Source organism: Pyrus communis, chromosome 1, assembly GCF_963583255.1.
Source record: "Pyrus communis chromosome 1, drPyrComm1.1, whole genome shotgun sequence".
In the NCBI taxonomy this organism is placed as follows: Eukaryota; Viridiplantae; Streptophyta; class Magnoliopsida; order Rosales; family Rosaceae; genus Pyrus; species Pyrus communis.
In genome coordinates, this window is record NC_084803.1 from 27,016,626 (window position 1) to 27,032,714 (window position 16,089).

Below are 16,089 nucleotides of genomic sequence, written 5' to 3' on the forward strand. Positions count from 1 at the left end.
ATAAAAACCAGGGAAGTTTCAAGAAAAACAATAGGAAAACCACCTTTTGGAAAACTATTTGTTGGAGCTTCCGTAAAACAATTACTTGTCAAACAAGTAAATATTAAATTGAAGAGAATCATAAAAATTACTACTTTTCTGTCATTGTAAATTATTTATTCCCAAGAGAATTTAGCATAAATAATCGAGTAAAGAAAGGGTCCATACAAAGATTTATTTATAGCACAAACTCAGTTCCCTGAATAGAAACCGAAAAATGGAGGAAAAGGAATTATAAGCTTGTAAATAGCGCGCATGGAAGAATATAACAGCTTAAGACCTGGTTTGGCACTGAAGTGATTCTGAAAAACGCTGGTATCAAAAAAAGCTGGGAGCTGTTTTTGTGTTTGGTAAACATTCAGCTTCAGCTTTTTTTCACAATTTTGGGTGAAAAAAAGCCAAAAACAAGAAGCTGCAAAACCCAGCTTTGAAAAATCGGCTTTTTTTCACATCTGTTTTACATAAAAGTTTACCAAACACTATAATACTGTTTTTTTTTTTCAAAAGCACTTTTACAAAAAAGTTTACCAAACACTCTACTGCTTTATTTCACAGCCGCTTATTCTCACAGCACAGCAGAAGCAGTTTTTTTTCAAAGCACAGCAATATCAAACCAGCCCAATGGCCTGATAAATATATGTTCCGTTTGTCTATTCAATCTTAGTCCAGTCTGATCCACACTGTACTAGTTATCACATCTTGTCCAGATCAATGTTTCGGAAGTCCAATGTTGAATGAGATCTGCGGAACTGAGACAGCGCACTGCCTTCAGTATGGTTGATGATATCTTTTATCGAGGCCTGCAAGAGCGCGAAGTTGTTGATGTTCTTAAGAATATCGGGATTGATGTTCTTCAAAGCATTAGGATGACCCTCGGTGGTTGGGAACCGTTTTTGGTGCGACCGAATTATTGGAGAAAGAGATGCATGCAAGTTGTCATATATGCTGTTTCTTCTTCTGCTTGTGTTGAAAGTATAGGAGGAAGTGCTGCTGCTTGCACTGTTGCCTGTCTCTTGGTCTTGGTCTTGGCTATGCATGCTTCCCGTTTCGCTATGGATGCTTCCCATATCCTGGCTGTGCAAACTTCCCATTACTTGCCGGTACATGTTTGGTTCCGCCTTCTTTTCCAGCTGCGAAAACTAAACAAGTACAAAAACCATATATGTACATCGATCGTCATGAGCTATGCGTATATGTATATCAATCGCATGCATATGCAGTACAATATTACAACTCCATTTATAAATAAGAGGCGATAGTAATTCAATACTTACACTAGCTAGTCAGGAGAAGAATACAGATCGGAAAATTCTCTACTTTTACAGGTTTCTGCAAAGAATTTCGTAAGGATAATGGTAGTTTCATTTATTATGTAAGGCGATGGTATTCACATACCCTTTTTTTCCGTACGCACACCATGTTTAATTCTAACATTTGGATCGATCAAAGTAATGTACACATTTCATTTCCCTTCTAAAAACTACTAAATTAGGGAGACACCGCCAAGAAACTTGTGAAACACATAACAGCTTAACTGAATTACCCAATTAAGTGGAACTAAGAAAAGGATTAATTTAATGGATAATTCAAATGAAAATCATGATTTAAGATCAGAGATTTATGAAGGTGCAGAATTTACTTCATTAGAAGATTCAAATCCTCCTCTGACCTCTTGAACCTTTCTCTGAACCAGTCCGCGATTCGTTTGAGACGGTTGCTTTGGTTTGGAAGTCCTCCTTGTACATAATTAAGATGGAAAAGCACACTAATTAGCAATTGTGTTTTGGTAGCATTTAAATAAAAGCCCTCGCTAGATTTCAAAATTTCTTGAAGATTTTTACAAGATTCATGACAGTCGTTGTGAGGGTTCCGTTTCTGCAACTCTTCATTACAGAAAACCATTTTGCTATGAACAAAATGCACCATGTCTAATATCAATCGAACATCGGAATATGCCTTCTTAACCACCCAAAAAACAGAAACAGCAAATCTAGCATGTAATGAAAGATGGAAAAATGCAATTGATACGCTAATGAATTTGTAAAATTGTACACGAGAAGGATGTATTGATCAAATGTTAATATTATGTAAAGCAAAATTTGATCATCCCGATATCATTAGCTTGAAGGGGTACATCATCCCAATTTGCGTTATGGAAAGTAAGATTTGGTCAAATGTTAAAAACTTCATAAAAACAAATTATAAATTATAATTTGGGTCATCTTTCCTTCTTTCAGTCTATTGTTATGCCTAAATTAATCAAAATAGTGAACGAAAGTAAATTGCAATGTATAATTGAAATTTGAAATAGCATACTTCTTCCGATCCTTGGTGTGAGTGCGTTCGTCCTTCTCTTTATACATTACTGGTAGAGCTGAAAGGTCACATGCCAACGGACTCGAACTAAAAAACTGAAACCAGAAAGAATTTACAATTTGTAAATACATGTTGAGCGGATACTAAAAGGGAAGCTAGGGACCAAATTTCAGATGCAGATTGCAGTTGGTGAGCCAAATGAAAGGGAAGCTAGGGACCAAAAAGAAGTAACGGAAAACATTGATTACACGAAGAAAGAGCTTCGGATTGTACTCACTTGACTTCGGAGAGCAGAAGCAGCACTGCCACGAGATGCCGGGTCCAGAGCAAGAAGTGTTGTTAAGAGATCAAATGATGAACTTGAGAAGTCCCTGAAGAACTCTTCATAACTAGGTTTGTAATGTTGTGGTGGTCGGAAGCTTGTTGGTAACTTCATTTTCTTCCAGTAATCCTCTCCGGGTAAACCACAAAGCTTGAAGATCTTATGAAGTTGCTCAACCTGAATACACAAATTAATGTCTCTGCCTATGTAAGTTCTCAAAAATGATGGTGGGATCATCGATGATTCCTTGTGTGAATATAATTGAGGTTTCTGGTTTTGAAAACGAAGTTTAGGATAAAATCATTTTACCTCGTTCCTCCCAGGCATAACTGGCCTCCCAACAAACATCTCTGCCAACAGGCATCCTGCACTCCAAAGATCAATACCAACTCCATAATCTGTAGAACCTAACAAGAGCTCTGGCGCTCTGTACCAGAGTGTCACAACTCGGCTTGTAAGAGGACGTTTCTTCGGAGGGAAAAAATTTGCAAGCCCAAAATCTGCAATTTTCAACATCCCATTTCTGTCTATTAGCAAGTTGGAAGCTTTAATGTCTCGGTGTAAAATCCCGTTTTCATGGCAGTGCTGGAGACCAGCAAGAAGCTGCTGCATATAGCACTTGACCTGTATGAAAGAGAAAAAGGAATAAAAAAAACTACCTAAATCTGTCCGTCTGATCATTTATTACTATGAATTCCACACCATTTCCGTTACACTCTTAGTTCATCTGTACTTATGCGCACGTATAAGCCCAAAAGCTACGTAACATATATAGATAAAACAAATTTTTAGGCGTAGGGATAGATGACGAGATAAAATGCCAACCTGGGGTTCAGTGAGCCTCTTTCCAGGACGTGAGATTACTCTAGTCAAGTCGGACTGCATCAAATCAAAGACGAGATATAGACTATACTGCATTCTTGATGTAGCTACCCCTTCAAGCTTGATGATATTGGGATGATCTAGCTTCTGTAGCATCGTTATCTCCCTCGCCATAAACTTGACACTCTCTGGCTCTGATGTGTCAAACCGGACTTTTTTCAAAGCAACAATCTTTTTGGTGTCCCTGTCACGAGCTTTGTACACATTGCTGTAGGTTCCCTGCCCTACCTACAACAAAACAAAAAAAATATCAAAACCCAAATTCAGGTTGCTTGTCCACCAAGAAATCCCAACATCCTTATTCAAACAAATTAGTAAGTGGAGTCTGTCTAGAGGAGTGATATTACCTTAGCAAGTTTATCATAGGAGTCAGCAGTCTTTGGAACGAAACCAGCCAAGACATCTTGAGGCACATTCTCAACCAGCCACTTTGGCCAGCCATCCACAATATCATCATCATCTCCTCCAATCTTCTCCAACGTCATCCTTCCCGAAACATTCCCACCGTTCTTACCTCTCTCTTTCTCTCGAACAACTAAACCTTCTCCTCCTCCTCCTCCTCCTGCTCCACCAGTTCTACCACCATCAGCAATCTTATCCTCCCCATTGAACACCGGCTTAATCTCCTTCCTCGAGTGTTTTTGGGTAACGGGTCTTCCTCCAGTGCTCCCCTTGGCATAGCCATTGTCGCGTTTCAACTTGTCAAGGACTTGAAGGTCATGACTTGGGGAGTTAGTTTTCGTCTGAACACAACCCATTAAGTCTCTGACCGACTTTGGAGTGGACGATATCACCTAGGCGGTGGCAGCAATGGTGGTGTTGGTGAGCAATGACAGCATGGTAAATCCAGTGATTCCCAATTAATGAAGATGGTTGGTAATTGGTACAAATTTTTCAGAAAATGCGAAATGGAAACAAGAGCGAGTGACACTAGCGTTTCTTGGCCGGCATTGCCTCGGAATTATACCAACCATTACATTGTCTTTGTAGTTGGCTCCTCTTTCTCCGCCATCATAGAAATCAACATTCAAATATATATATTGTTGTAGGCCTATTTAATTGAATTAATCTAAGGGATTAGAGAGAGAGAGGGCCGGCGGTAGCAAGAGGGAAGAGAGAGATTTAATTGTGAGGTGTGTGTTGTATCACCCCCCTTGTGCCTTTATTTACAGTAGTGGGATAAGTAAAAACCTTATCCATTTAGGATTACAACTCTTAATAGGTAATCAACTCCTAATAAGAATATAAGATATATCCCTATATCTACTAGGATTTACACAATCACATTCCTATTCTAAATATGACTGCAACACTCCCCCTTGAGAGTGTAAATACTCAACAAACCATCGCATCAGATCTTCAGCAGATAAGGTAGAATAGTTGATGAAACCATCGACACAACGGGTGAACGCGAGTCTCAAATTTAAAGAAAGTATGCATTGGTAGTAAAACTCACAAAACCTCGCTATGGTAAAACCCAAGGCATGGGGAAAAACCCATAGACTAAGGAGAAAAGTGAGAAGTATGCATAATGTCTAAAACAAACGTCAAACAAGACAAAAATAGTGAACTCAATCAAGTATGATCATCCCAAGATGGGTGCCTCATCAAAACCCCGTTAGATAGCAAAAACCCAGTGAAAAAAATGCTCCTAATCGTAGGAAAAATAGTACATTAAGATCAAGTGAGTATGCTTCAGGATGCTCCCCCTGAGTTAGACATAACTTCCAAATAAGATAACTTCAAGCAATTCAACTCAAACAATTTACGAATACCAATTCCTTCGACGAGCTTCTGGAAAGTAGACTTGGGCAATGACTTGGTGAAGAGATCGGCCAAGTTGTCTTGGGAATGGATTTGTTTGACTTCAATGTTTTGATGTTGTTGTTGTTGGTGAGAATAAAAGAACTTCGGCGCTACGTGCTTGGTGTTGTCTCCCTTGATGTATCCCTTCTTTAACTGCTCGATACATGCTGCATTGTCTTCAAAGATTGTTTTAGGAAGGTCAACAATGGATGTAAGACCACTAGTACTTCGAACATGTTCCATGACAGCTCTCAACCAAAAGCACTCACGCGATGCTTCATAGAGAGCAAGAATCTCAGCATGTTTTGAAGAAGTTGCAACTAGCATTTGCTTAGTAGACCTCCAAGATATAGCGGTGTCTTCAACGGTAAAGATATAGCCTGTTTGAGAACTTGTCTTATGTGGGTTAGACAGATAACCAACATCTGCTTAACCAACGAGGCGAGAATCAACTAGAGGATCGAGGGGGGCGGCGGCTTTTCTCGATGATTCATGGGTGTAGAACAAGCCCAAATATGTCATGCCTTTAAGGTAGTGGAAAATGTCTTTAACACCATTCTAGTATCTGCATGTAAGTGCATTGTTGTATCTAGCCAAAAGATTAACAGTGAATGAGATGTCGGGTCTAGTGCGTTAAGCCAAGTACAATAAAGCACCAATTGCACTTAGGTACGGAACTTCAGGCTCCAAAATCTCTTCCTCATCCTCATTTGGACGGAAGGGATCTTATTTAGCATCTAGAGTCCGAAAGACCATAGGAGTACTCGAAGGCTTCACTTTATCCTCATTAAAACATCATAGCACCTTTTAGGTGTTGTTCGATTGATGTACTAGGATTCCATCCGAACAATGTTCGATCTCCAGATCGAGACAATATCGAGTTTTTCCAAGATCTTTCATCTCAAATTTTGATTTTAAGTGAACGACAATTTCCTCAAGCTTTGTGGGAGTTCCGATGAGGTTCATGTCGTCGACATAAACTGCAACGATTGCAAATCTGAAGTGTGACTTCTTTATGAACACGCATGGGCATAATTCATTGTTCACATAACCTTGACTTGTCAAATATTCACTGATGCGGGATTTATACGCACACAAATTAAACCCTCTTTTCGTCAAATTGTAGTATATGTATAAGTAGGGATCGTTCTAGACCGGGGATTAGGAGGGATTGTTAACCACTTGGATTTGACTCAAAAACGTAAAATAACAATATGAAACACTATACTAGACTCAAAGAATGCAAAACTAAACTTTAAAACACTAAGACAAACCAAAAGACTCAAAACAACACAAACATACTCAAATCTGCCTAAAAACCACTTTCTGGGCAGATTTGAGCACAAACACAAATTTGGACGAAATTAAGTAATAACTTGACTCAAGAACGTAAAAACACAATATAAAACACTAAACTAACTCAAAGAATGTAAAACTAAACACTTAGAACATTAAAACAAACCAAAAGACTCAAACATCACCCAAAACACTCAAAACTGCCTTAAAATCACTTTCTGGGCAGTTTTGAGCACTTTGGTGAATTTGGACGAAATTGGGAAATAAAATGAATCAAAACACTTAAAAGCACAAACTAAATTGATTTCTAACTAAATTGGACATTAAAGTAAAGGGGGATTTAGATTTATACGAAAATTGAAATAACAAAACAAGTTAATAAACGAAACAGATTGTAAAACGAATTTGATGGAATGGAATGAATGGATGATAGAATGGCTAAGGGGTTCTTCTCCACACATGTTACACTTGCATACAATATTGATTCTCAGTTGGTCTTTCGATAAGTTGTGAAACTCAATGCTCCAAGTTAATTAGGTCCGCTTAGATTAACTTTCAGATTTCCCTAAATTCGTTGGATTGAATGGAATACGCATTACAACCAAATTATTCTTAATCAAAGTCCCTAACTATGGAATACTCATGATAGAGACATTCAACAAAGATCATTAAGTTCAATGAAAATTATAAGTGTTGACGAGGCATTCGTTACTATGGAATACGCATGAAACTTATGCCAAGAATTCGTTTAACGCGATTGTTTATAAGCAACCTCCACTACTTGTGAATATAAGTTCATAACGATTAGGTGAAACTCACTTATATTCTAGCGTCATATTCATGCATGAAAATTAAGCTTGCAATCTCAATGAACATACATAAATAAGTTTTCAATCAAACAGTTAAACGAATTGAATCCACAACTTATGAAATTCCAACCAAAAGTAATCAATTCATATTGCAAATATAAACATAGTTTCGAATCACCCCCTAGCTAAAGGGGGTTTAGTTCCTCATAACCTTGAAATCAAAGAAACAACTAAACATTCCAACAACTCACACTTGAATTGTATGAACGTTTAGGCACTCTTCTCTTCCATTACAAAACAAAGAAAATTTAATTCAAACATTGAAATCAAAGAAACACCTAAACATTCCAACAACTCACACTTGAATTGTATGAACGTTTAGGCACTCTTCTCTTCCTCGTTGTTGTGGCACAAGGTCTAAGGTGAGCTTTGGGGATTATGTGAAGTGTGGAATGAAGTGAGGAGTGATGGAAGTGGAAGAGGATTGGTGTTTGGATTATAAGAGAAGGGGGACTCACGGCTAAGGGAAGAATGGAAGTGTTTGAGGGGTGTTGTGTTGTGAATGAGATGTGAATTGAATGGGGAGTGAATGAATGAATGCTAGGGTATTTATAGGGGTAGTGGAGGGAACATATGGCTGTTTGTTTAAGCATTTATGTGGAGGAATGATGGAAAAACAGCTAGGACACATGTGAAAACTGGAATTGCACAAGGGGAGCAAAGGGAACCCACGGCAATTAGAGTTTGTTTGATGATGATGCATGTGATAGGTGGGAACAAAGGGGGAAACATGGCACAAGGGGGCTTGAATGAATGATTGAATGTGCATGTGGATTTAAAGAATGAGTGGTGGTGTAATGATGAAGTGAATGCATGTGGAATTAAAAGGAGGAAAGCTGAAATTGTGAAGGGAAGGCACGGCAATGTGTTTTGTAAAAGGGAAGATGGTGTGTGAATGCATGTGAAGATGCTAATAAATAATGCATGTAGGGTTAGGAAATAAAATCATAATTTAAAAGGGAATGATTAAAGGGTTTTGAAAGGTTTTGCATGGCTTTGAAGTGAATGTGGATTGGGCTAGAGTTTAAGTACATGAAATGGACCCAAATTGCTCCCCCTTGCATGGCAAGGAATGGTGTTTGTGTTAAGCCCAAGGCAAGGTGAATGTGATTGGGTTAGGGCCATTGTTTTGTGTCTTCAAGTGCATACAAGGCCTTCAAATTCGTCCATCCTCTTGGCTTCATGGATAAGCTATCCAATCCATGCCCAAAAATGCTCCAAATGGCCTCAAAATGCACTTTCTTGCTCCCTAGGCCCTTAGAACCTGAAAACACACAAAAGAAGCATAAAGGACTAAAATAACGAGAGAAACATAACGTAAATGCACGAGAACGAGCCATTTAAGTCGCATGAATATGCTCCTATCAAATACCCCCACACTTAGCTTTTGCTAGTCCTCGAGCAAAACAGAATAAAAACAAATAAACAAAACGACACTAAACACGTAAAACACAACCTAAACCTTCCAACAACCGTCTTAGGGATTTCCAATGCACATGACATGTTAAAAATCATCATTCTCACAGATTTTAGTCATCTTCACACTTAAGTACATTCTTAATCATAGTCACCATATACTAGTTCACAATTAAGCATTTAAAACCATGTTTTGAATGTAGTAACATGCCTTAGAGAATTTGCTCAATTCCTTACAAGATATGCACTCGATTTTCACTCAGAATTTCTAACTACACACCCTAATCTAGTCATATGTGAGAAGATTGATGTAACATGAAAACGAACACTCACATATAAGTATCACAAAGAACACAATTTCTGGAGTTAATAAGCATGTTTAGATATGATCTCATGAATGGAATGCTACTACTTAGATGCGAGAACCAGTGACACCATAAGCTCATACCAAGTTCAAACTCCACAAATTGAAATACACAACACTCAAGATAGAAGTCAAGGGTTGTAACGGGGCTTGGGGTATGTGGATAACAAAGAAGGGATATGGAAAACAAAGGTTCTTAAAAAAATTAGTGAGCAAAGCATTTGAATCAACTTAGAATTCACTTTTGAATGAAAACTCAACTTTTGAACAAAAAGGGAGAATTTAGACAATTTACGCCCAGAATTGGTGTTTTGGAACCTTTCTTCAATCACTTATTCTTTTCTCTTTTTTTTTTTTTTTTTTTTTTCTTCTTGAATCTCAAAACATAAACACTTAAACATTCTCTCCCCCACACTTATTTTCTTTCATAATGTAACTCAAAAGGAATTCAATTAAGTCATGCTCACTATCTTTTAAGAACAAGGGTGGGGATTGTCCTAAACTAGGCTAGGTGAGGAAAAAGTGGGTTAACAAAGAACATGGGCTAACACGGCTCAACCGGGGTACAACTTACAACATATACGAAATATGGGAAGTGAGGCTATTTGGCTATGGTGGCAACTACACAACTTCATCTTGAATATGTGTTATGCAAATCAATAACATGCTTTGAATGAAATGGGCATGAGTTCTAGCATTTGGAACTATATGATGAAACGCCTTCTAAGTAGTAACCAAGCAAAGAATAATGAGATCATGCAACGACTTTAGAAAACAAGAAATCACAGATTATACTCTCCAAAGAACGTTATAGGCTCAAGTCTCTCAGGGTTGTAGCGTTTGTTTGAGTTCCTTCCTTCAAGCATGTTACAAAAACGAATTTTGTTTCTTTAATGATTGCATGTGAAGTCATACATTATAACCATAACCAAGCATATACCAAGAGTAAATCAAACTGTTCTCTATGTTTATAACTCTTTCTAACCGTCATGCAATTACAAACCAAATCCTCATCATAACGTTGGAAGGTTCCCTAAGACACAAAAACAACTCAAAACACTCTTTTTAGGCTTTTCAAAAAAATGTTTTTCAAATTTTTATGTGATTTTCGGAGTTATAAAACAAAACACGCTAAAACAGTTTAAAAACACCTTAAAAACATTTAAAACAGCAAGGAACAACACTTGAAGTTATGGGTGATAAAATTCAACGAATTTGCATCAACATACTTAGTTACCCCCCCCACACTTAAATCAAACATTGTCCTCAATGTTTTAAGCATAGATTCACACAAAGCATAAGTAAATACACAAAAAGCACTTAAACATACTAAACATGGCAGAATGTAATTAACAAAGAGAAGAGTTTAGAGACGCAAATCTGGTTATAGAGTGTAAATTCCATCTTCTCCTTGGTAATTGCATTGAGGCTTTTGATCTTTGTGATTCCACAGGCTTACTCTTGAACTGGTTTCTGCCCATCGTTGATTTTCCTTTGTGCTACTTCTTGAACTGGGCAGCAGGATGGTTCTTTTGGTCTCCCCCGAAGGTCTGAGCTTATCCCTTTTATCTGTTTCTTTGTTCAATCTTTCCAATTCGTATTGAAAAGGGTTGGAGGATAACTCAGCCTATGTTTGTCTCCACATGCTTCAATGTATCATTTTCACTTGCCTTACTCGCTCCCCTTTGCAGAAGTGGTCCCTTCTCCGGAAGTGTATCAACCGTTGAAGATGACTACTCGAGAGCAACGCTAGGTAAGCAATCAGGAATAGATTCCAGGCAGTTGGCTCCATAACGGAAGACTGACTCCAAGTGCCGGCTGATTGCTTGTTTTACTTTGCCATGCGAGTAAGAACAAGGACAAAGAAAAAGACAGGGAAAGAGCATGATATGAGATACTTTTGCTTTTGACCTTGATGATATGAGATACCTTTGCTTTTGAAGAAGCGGTGAATGAATCAGCACATGTATTTGTTGTGCTGTTTCCTCCTGGGTCATCTGTACTCCAGACATCTGGTATCATCTTTGGGGAAGAAGAAAGAATTTAGTGTTTCAAAAGGCTTTGCTGGGAGTGCACCCTCAGAGGTGAGGGAGAGTTGGGCATTTTCTTCAGGTTTGCCCTGCCATAAAAGACGAAGGTCGACATATATAGAGATAATAGCAAGTGGTGGTACTTTTTACCTTTGTCGACAAACGTTTTGATCCCGCAACTCTGGCTTTTTGAAATAGTGGCGCCTCTTCGATTTCTGAATACGCCTCTTCGATTTCTGAGCAGGCGTCCCTTCGATTTCTGAGCGACACGTGGTAGTGCAGATGCGGCTCCTTTTGACAAAGCTGCACGCGTCTTCTGAAAAGCAGAGAAAGCGTCGCCGAACTTTGCGCTTGTCGGCTAAAGATGTGTAGTTGTGATGATGGCCTCCACGTGTTGTCAGAAAAGAAGAAATCTTTTGACAAAGTTGAGCGCGCCTTCTGAAAAGCCGAGAAAGCGTCGCCTAAATTACGCCGGAAATTCCGGCTTTTTGAATTGGTGGACGCGTCGCCTTGGCTTTTTTATTGAGCTATCGATCACCACAACAAACACACTCTGAAGATTTCCCATTCTTGAAAATCGACTCCGGCCCTTTGAAATTTAACTCCAACCCTTCTCTTTGAACACTTTTGAAAAATGGCAAACTCATCGAACCTTAGCTTGGAATTGAGCCTTAGCAGTGATACGGGCGCGCCGCGTCAAGGTAACGTATGGCGCCCTTCTTTCTTTTCTTCTAACGGTCCTCTCACATGTGAAGACTCCGTGATGCAGGACGCCACAACAGCTACAATAGTAGCTAGGAACCTCCTCACTCCGAAAGATAGTAGGCTGCTGTCAGGACGGTCCGATGAGCTGGCCGTTCAAGAGTCCCTCGCACTTAGTGTTCAGTGTGCGAGTTCTGTGTCCAACATGGGCCAACGCCTGCTTGCCCGCTCCCGTCAGGTGGAATCATTGATGGCAGAGGTGGAAAGTCTCAAGCAGGAGATCCAGCAGCTGAAGTATGAGAATAGAAGTTTGCACGTGCTTGCAAACAACTATTCGACGGGCATGAAGAGGAAGCTTGATGAGCTGCAAGAGTCTGAAGGTCGGATTCACAGTGACCGTCAAAGGTTTTCGTCTTTCCTCCAGAGGCACCTTTTTCCTGGCTCATCCAGCGCTTGGCCAAGTATTGAGGCCTGGAATGCTCTATCTTCGATGCCTCCCGCTCCGATGCCTTCTGCTCCTACGCCTTCCGCTCCGATGCCTTCTGTTCCTACGCCTTCCGCTTCAAGAGTAAAGCCACGTAGTGGGGCCTCAAGCAAACAACCTTTGTGAAGCACCATCTTTCTTTGTTTAGCAGTGCCTATCAATAAATCAAACATTTTCTCAATGTTACAATCATAGACTCACACAATTAATAAACAAACAAACAATAACAACTAAACAACCTAACAAGGCAGAAACGAAATAGCAACAAAGAGAAGAGTTTTTTAGGAATCTGGATTTGGAGTGCTTTCTAAGTCTTCCTTTGTTGAATGCATGGGTTGCCTCCCAAGTAGCGCTTGCTTTTACGTCTTGCAGCCGGACGGTACCTCCGTTTAAGCTTGACTAGGTTCCACGGCATGGAGGGGTACCTCCTCCACGACATGCTTCCTCAAACATCTCGTAATAGGGCTTCAATCGATGCCCATTCACTTTGAATTCTTGCTGCGTCCTTGAACTTTTGATTTGCACTGCACCTTGAGGGAAAACATTAGTAACAACAAACGGGCCAAGCCATTTAGAACGCAACTTACCAGGAAACAAACGTAGGCGAGAGTTGAAAAGTAACACTTTCTGCCCAACTGTGAAGGTCTTGGTTCGAATCATTTTATCATGGAATGCTTTGGTCTTGGCTTTGTACATCCGGGCATTCTCATAGGCTTCATTCCGAATCTCCTCAAGTTCATTCAATTGGAGCTTCCTATGAACTCCCGCTGCATCTATGTCCATGTTGAAAGTCTTCACGGCCCAATGTGCCTTGTGCTCTAACTCTACGGGCAAATGACATGGCTTACCATAGACGAGCCGAAAAGGTGACATTCCAATGGGTGTTTTGTATGCCGTACGATATGCCCACAGTGCATCATCTAAACGTAAGCTCCAATCCCTCCTTGTTGGTCCAACGGTCTTCTCCAAAACTTGTTTGATTTCTCGGTTAGACACCTCGGCTTGGCCATTTGTTTGAGGATGGTAAGGTGTGGAGACCTTATGGTTGACATGGTACTTTCTTAGCAACGCCTCAATGGTCCGATTGCAAAAGTGAGACCCTCCATCACTTATGATTACTCTCGGCATTCCAAACCTAGCAAAAATGTTAGTTTTCACGAAATTTGCAACCACCTTAGAATCGTTAGTACGGGTGGCTTTTGCTTCCACCCATTTAGAAACATAATCAACGGCTAGCAAGATATAAGTGAAACCATAAGATGGAGGGAAAGGGCCCATGAAATCAATGCCCCAAACATCAAAAATTTCAACATTAAAGACAGGGGTTTGCGGCATTTGGTCCTTGGTACCTATGTTACCCATTCGTTGGCAACGATCACAAGACATACAAAAGGTTCTAGCATCCCTAAATATAGTCGGCCAATAAAAACCACACTCTAGAACCTTGAGGGCAGTGCGTTGTGTGCCAAAATGACCACCACATGCATATGTGTGACAAAAGCTTAGAATTGAGTGAAATTCAGAATCATGCACACATCTACGTACAATTTGATCTGAGCAATACTTCCACAAATAAGGGTCATCCCAAACATAGAAACGTGCATCATTTTTAAGCTTATCACGTTGGTGCTTGTTTAGTTCATTTGGAAATTGTTTAGCCACCAAGTAATTCACTAAATCTGCATACCATGGTTCACTTACCTCAATGGAAAGCAGCTGCTCATCGGGAAAAGTTTCAGGGATAGGTACGGCATGTTCATGCTCCTCGTGGATCATTCGGCTTAAATGGTCAGCCACTACATTCTCGCTTCCTTTCTTATCCCGGATTTCAATATCAAATTCTTGAAGAAGAAGAATCCAACGGATAAGCCTCGGCTTTGCTTCCTTTTTCGTGATCAAGTACCTTAAAGCTGCATGATCAGAATAAACGATTACTTTAGTACCAATTAAATATGAACGGAATTTATCTACAGCAAAAACCACAGCTAGAAGTTCTTTTTCCGTCGTGGAGTAGTTCAATTGGGCATCATTGAGAGTCCGAGAGGCATAGTATATGACATGCGGCCGCTTGTCTCTTCTTTGTCCTAGAACAGCTCCTAATGCATAGTCGGATGCATCGCACATGAGCTCGAACGGAAGGCTCCAATCTGGAGGTACAATAATGGGGGCCGAGACTAGCTTCTCCTTGAGTTGGTTAAATGCCGAATTACACTCTTCATCAAACTTGAATGGCACATCTTTTTGAAGCAATCGGCAAAGAGGGTTGGACATCTTGGAGAAGTCCTTGATAAAACGCCTATAGAACCCTGCATGGCCAAGAAACGAACGTACCTCTCTAACCGAAGTAGGAGAGGGTAAGTGACGTACAAGGTCTATTTTCGATTTATCTACTTCAATTCCTTTTTCTGAAACAATATGTCCTAAAACTATACCTTGTTTCACCATAAAGTGACATTTCTCCCAATTCAAGACAAGGTTAGTTTCAACACATCGTTTCAAAATTAAGGTCAGATTATCCAAGCAATTATCAAATGAACTCCCAAATACACTGAAATCATCCATGAAAACCTCAATGATCTTTTCAACAAAATCGGAAAATATACTTACCATACACCTTTGGAAAGTGGCCGGTGCGTTGCATAAGCCAAATGGCATGCGACGATAAGCAAATGTTCCAAAGGGACATGTGAATGTGGTCTTCTCTTGATCATCCGGGGCTATCACAATTTGGTTATATCCAGAGTATCCATCAAGAAAACAGTAAAAAGCATGACCGGCTAACCTTTCGAGCATCTGGTCGATGAATGGCAAAGGAAAGTGATCTTTCCTAGTCATGGCATTTAGCTTCCGGTAATTGATACATACTCGCCATCCAGTCTGAATGCGTGTAGGCACGAGCTCATTCTCATCATTCTTGATAACAGTTACTCCGGACTTCTTGGGAACGACTTGAACTGGAGAGACCCAATGGCTATCGGAGATAGGGTAGATCACTCCGCAATCCAAAAGCTTGATTATTTCCTTCTTCACCACTTCCATCATCGGAGGGTTGAGACGGCGTTGAGCCTCTCGAGTTGGTTTAGCCCCCTCCTCAAGAAGTATACGGTGCATGCATGTGGTAGGGCTTATTCCTTTAATGTCGGCCAAAGTCCACCCTATGGCCGTTTTGTGCTCTCGCAGCACCCTCACAAGCTTCTCCTCCTCCATTGCCGTGAGACTTGATGAAATGATGACGGGCAATGTTTCGCCTTTTCCAAAAACACATACTTCAAATGGTCCGGCAACGGCTTAAGTTCAAGCGATGGTGCCTGAACAACAGAAGGTAGCATCTTAGTGGAAACTGAATTTGAAAGTGAGAGTGGAACCTTACCATATTGTTGTGGCAATGACTCAAGGGCTGCCACAACCTCAATTATTTCTTCACTAGAACCCATTGCAAAGAATTCCTCCTCCTTGCCGTGGCCTTGCATTGGCCCAAATCCTTCATTTTTGCGCTCTATGGCCTTAGTGATGGTTGTTTCCAGGGCATCCTCGTTCAATTCTTCAAGGTATACCTGCGCCAA

The 16,089-nt window shown here is 40.1% G+C and overlaps 1 protein-coding gene across 1 annotated transcript; it reads right to left on the reverse strand.

The window, feature by feature from the left end:
* Window positions 1-731: 731 nt before the first annotated feature.
* Window positions 732-4,317, reverse strand: LOC137725455 (probable serine/threonine-protein kinase At1g54610). Its single transcript, XM_068464146.1, has 7 exons — window positions 3,907-4,317; window positions 3,503-3,787; window positions 2,987-3,301; window positions 2,633-2,854; window positions 2,356-2,450; window positions 1,709-1,775; window positions 732-1,178 (listed from the first exon to the last, which is right to left on the reverse strand). Exons 1-7 carry the CDS (start codon window positions 4,315-4,317, stop codon window positions 732-734), a joined length of 1,842 nt encoding a protein of 613 aa, XP_068320247.1.
* Window positions 4,318-16,089: the final 11,772 nt, after the last annotated feature.

Bases quoted from the DNA above. Each gene is read 5' to 3' on its own strand.
- LOC137725455 (XM_068464146.1), bottom strand. From the start codon at position 4,317: ATGGGTTGTGTTCAGACGAAAACTAACTCCCCAAGTCATGACCTTCAA. The intron at 2,855-2,986 runs GTAAAATGATTT...TTGTGTATTCAG, and splicing joins TTATGCCTGGGAGGAACGAG to GTTGAGCAACTTCATAAGAT. The intron at 1,179-1,708 runs GTCAGAGGAGGA...GTACTTGTTTAG, and splicing joins TTCAGAGAAAGGTTCAAGAG to TTTTCGCAGCTGGAAAAGAA.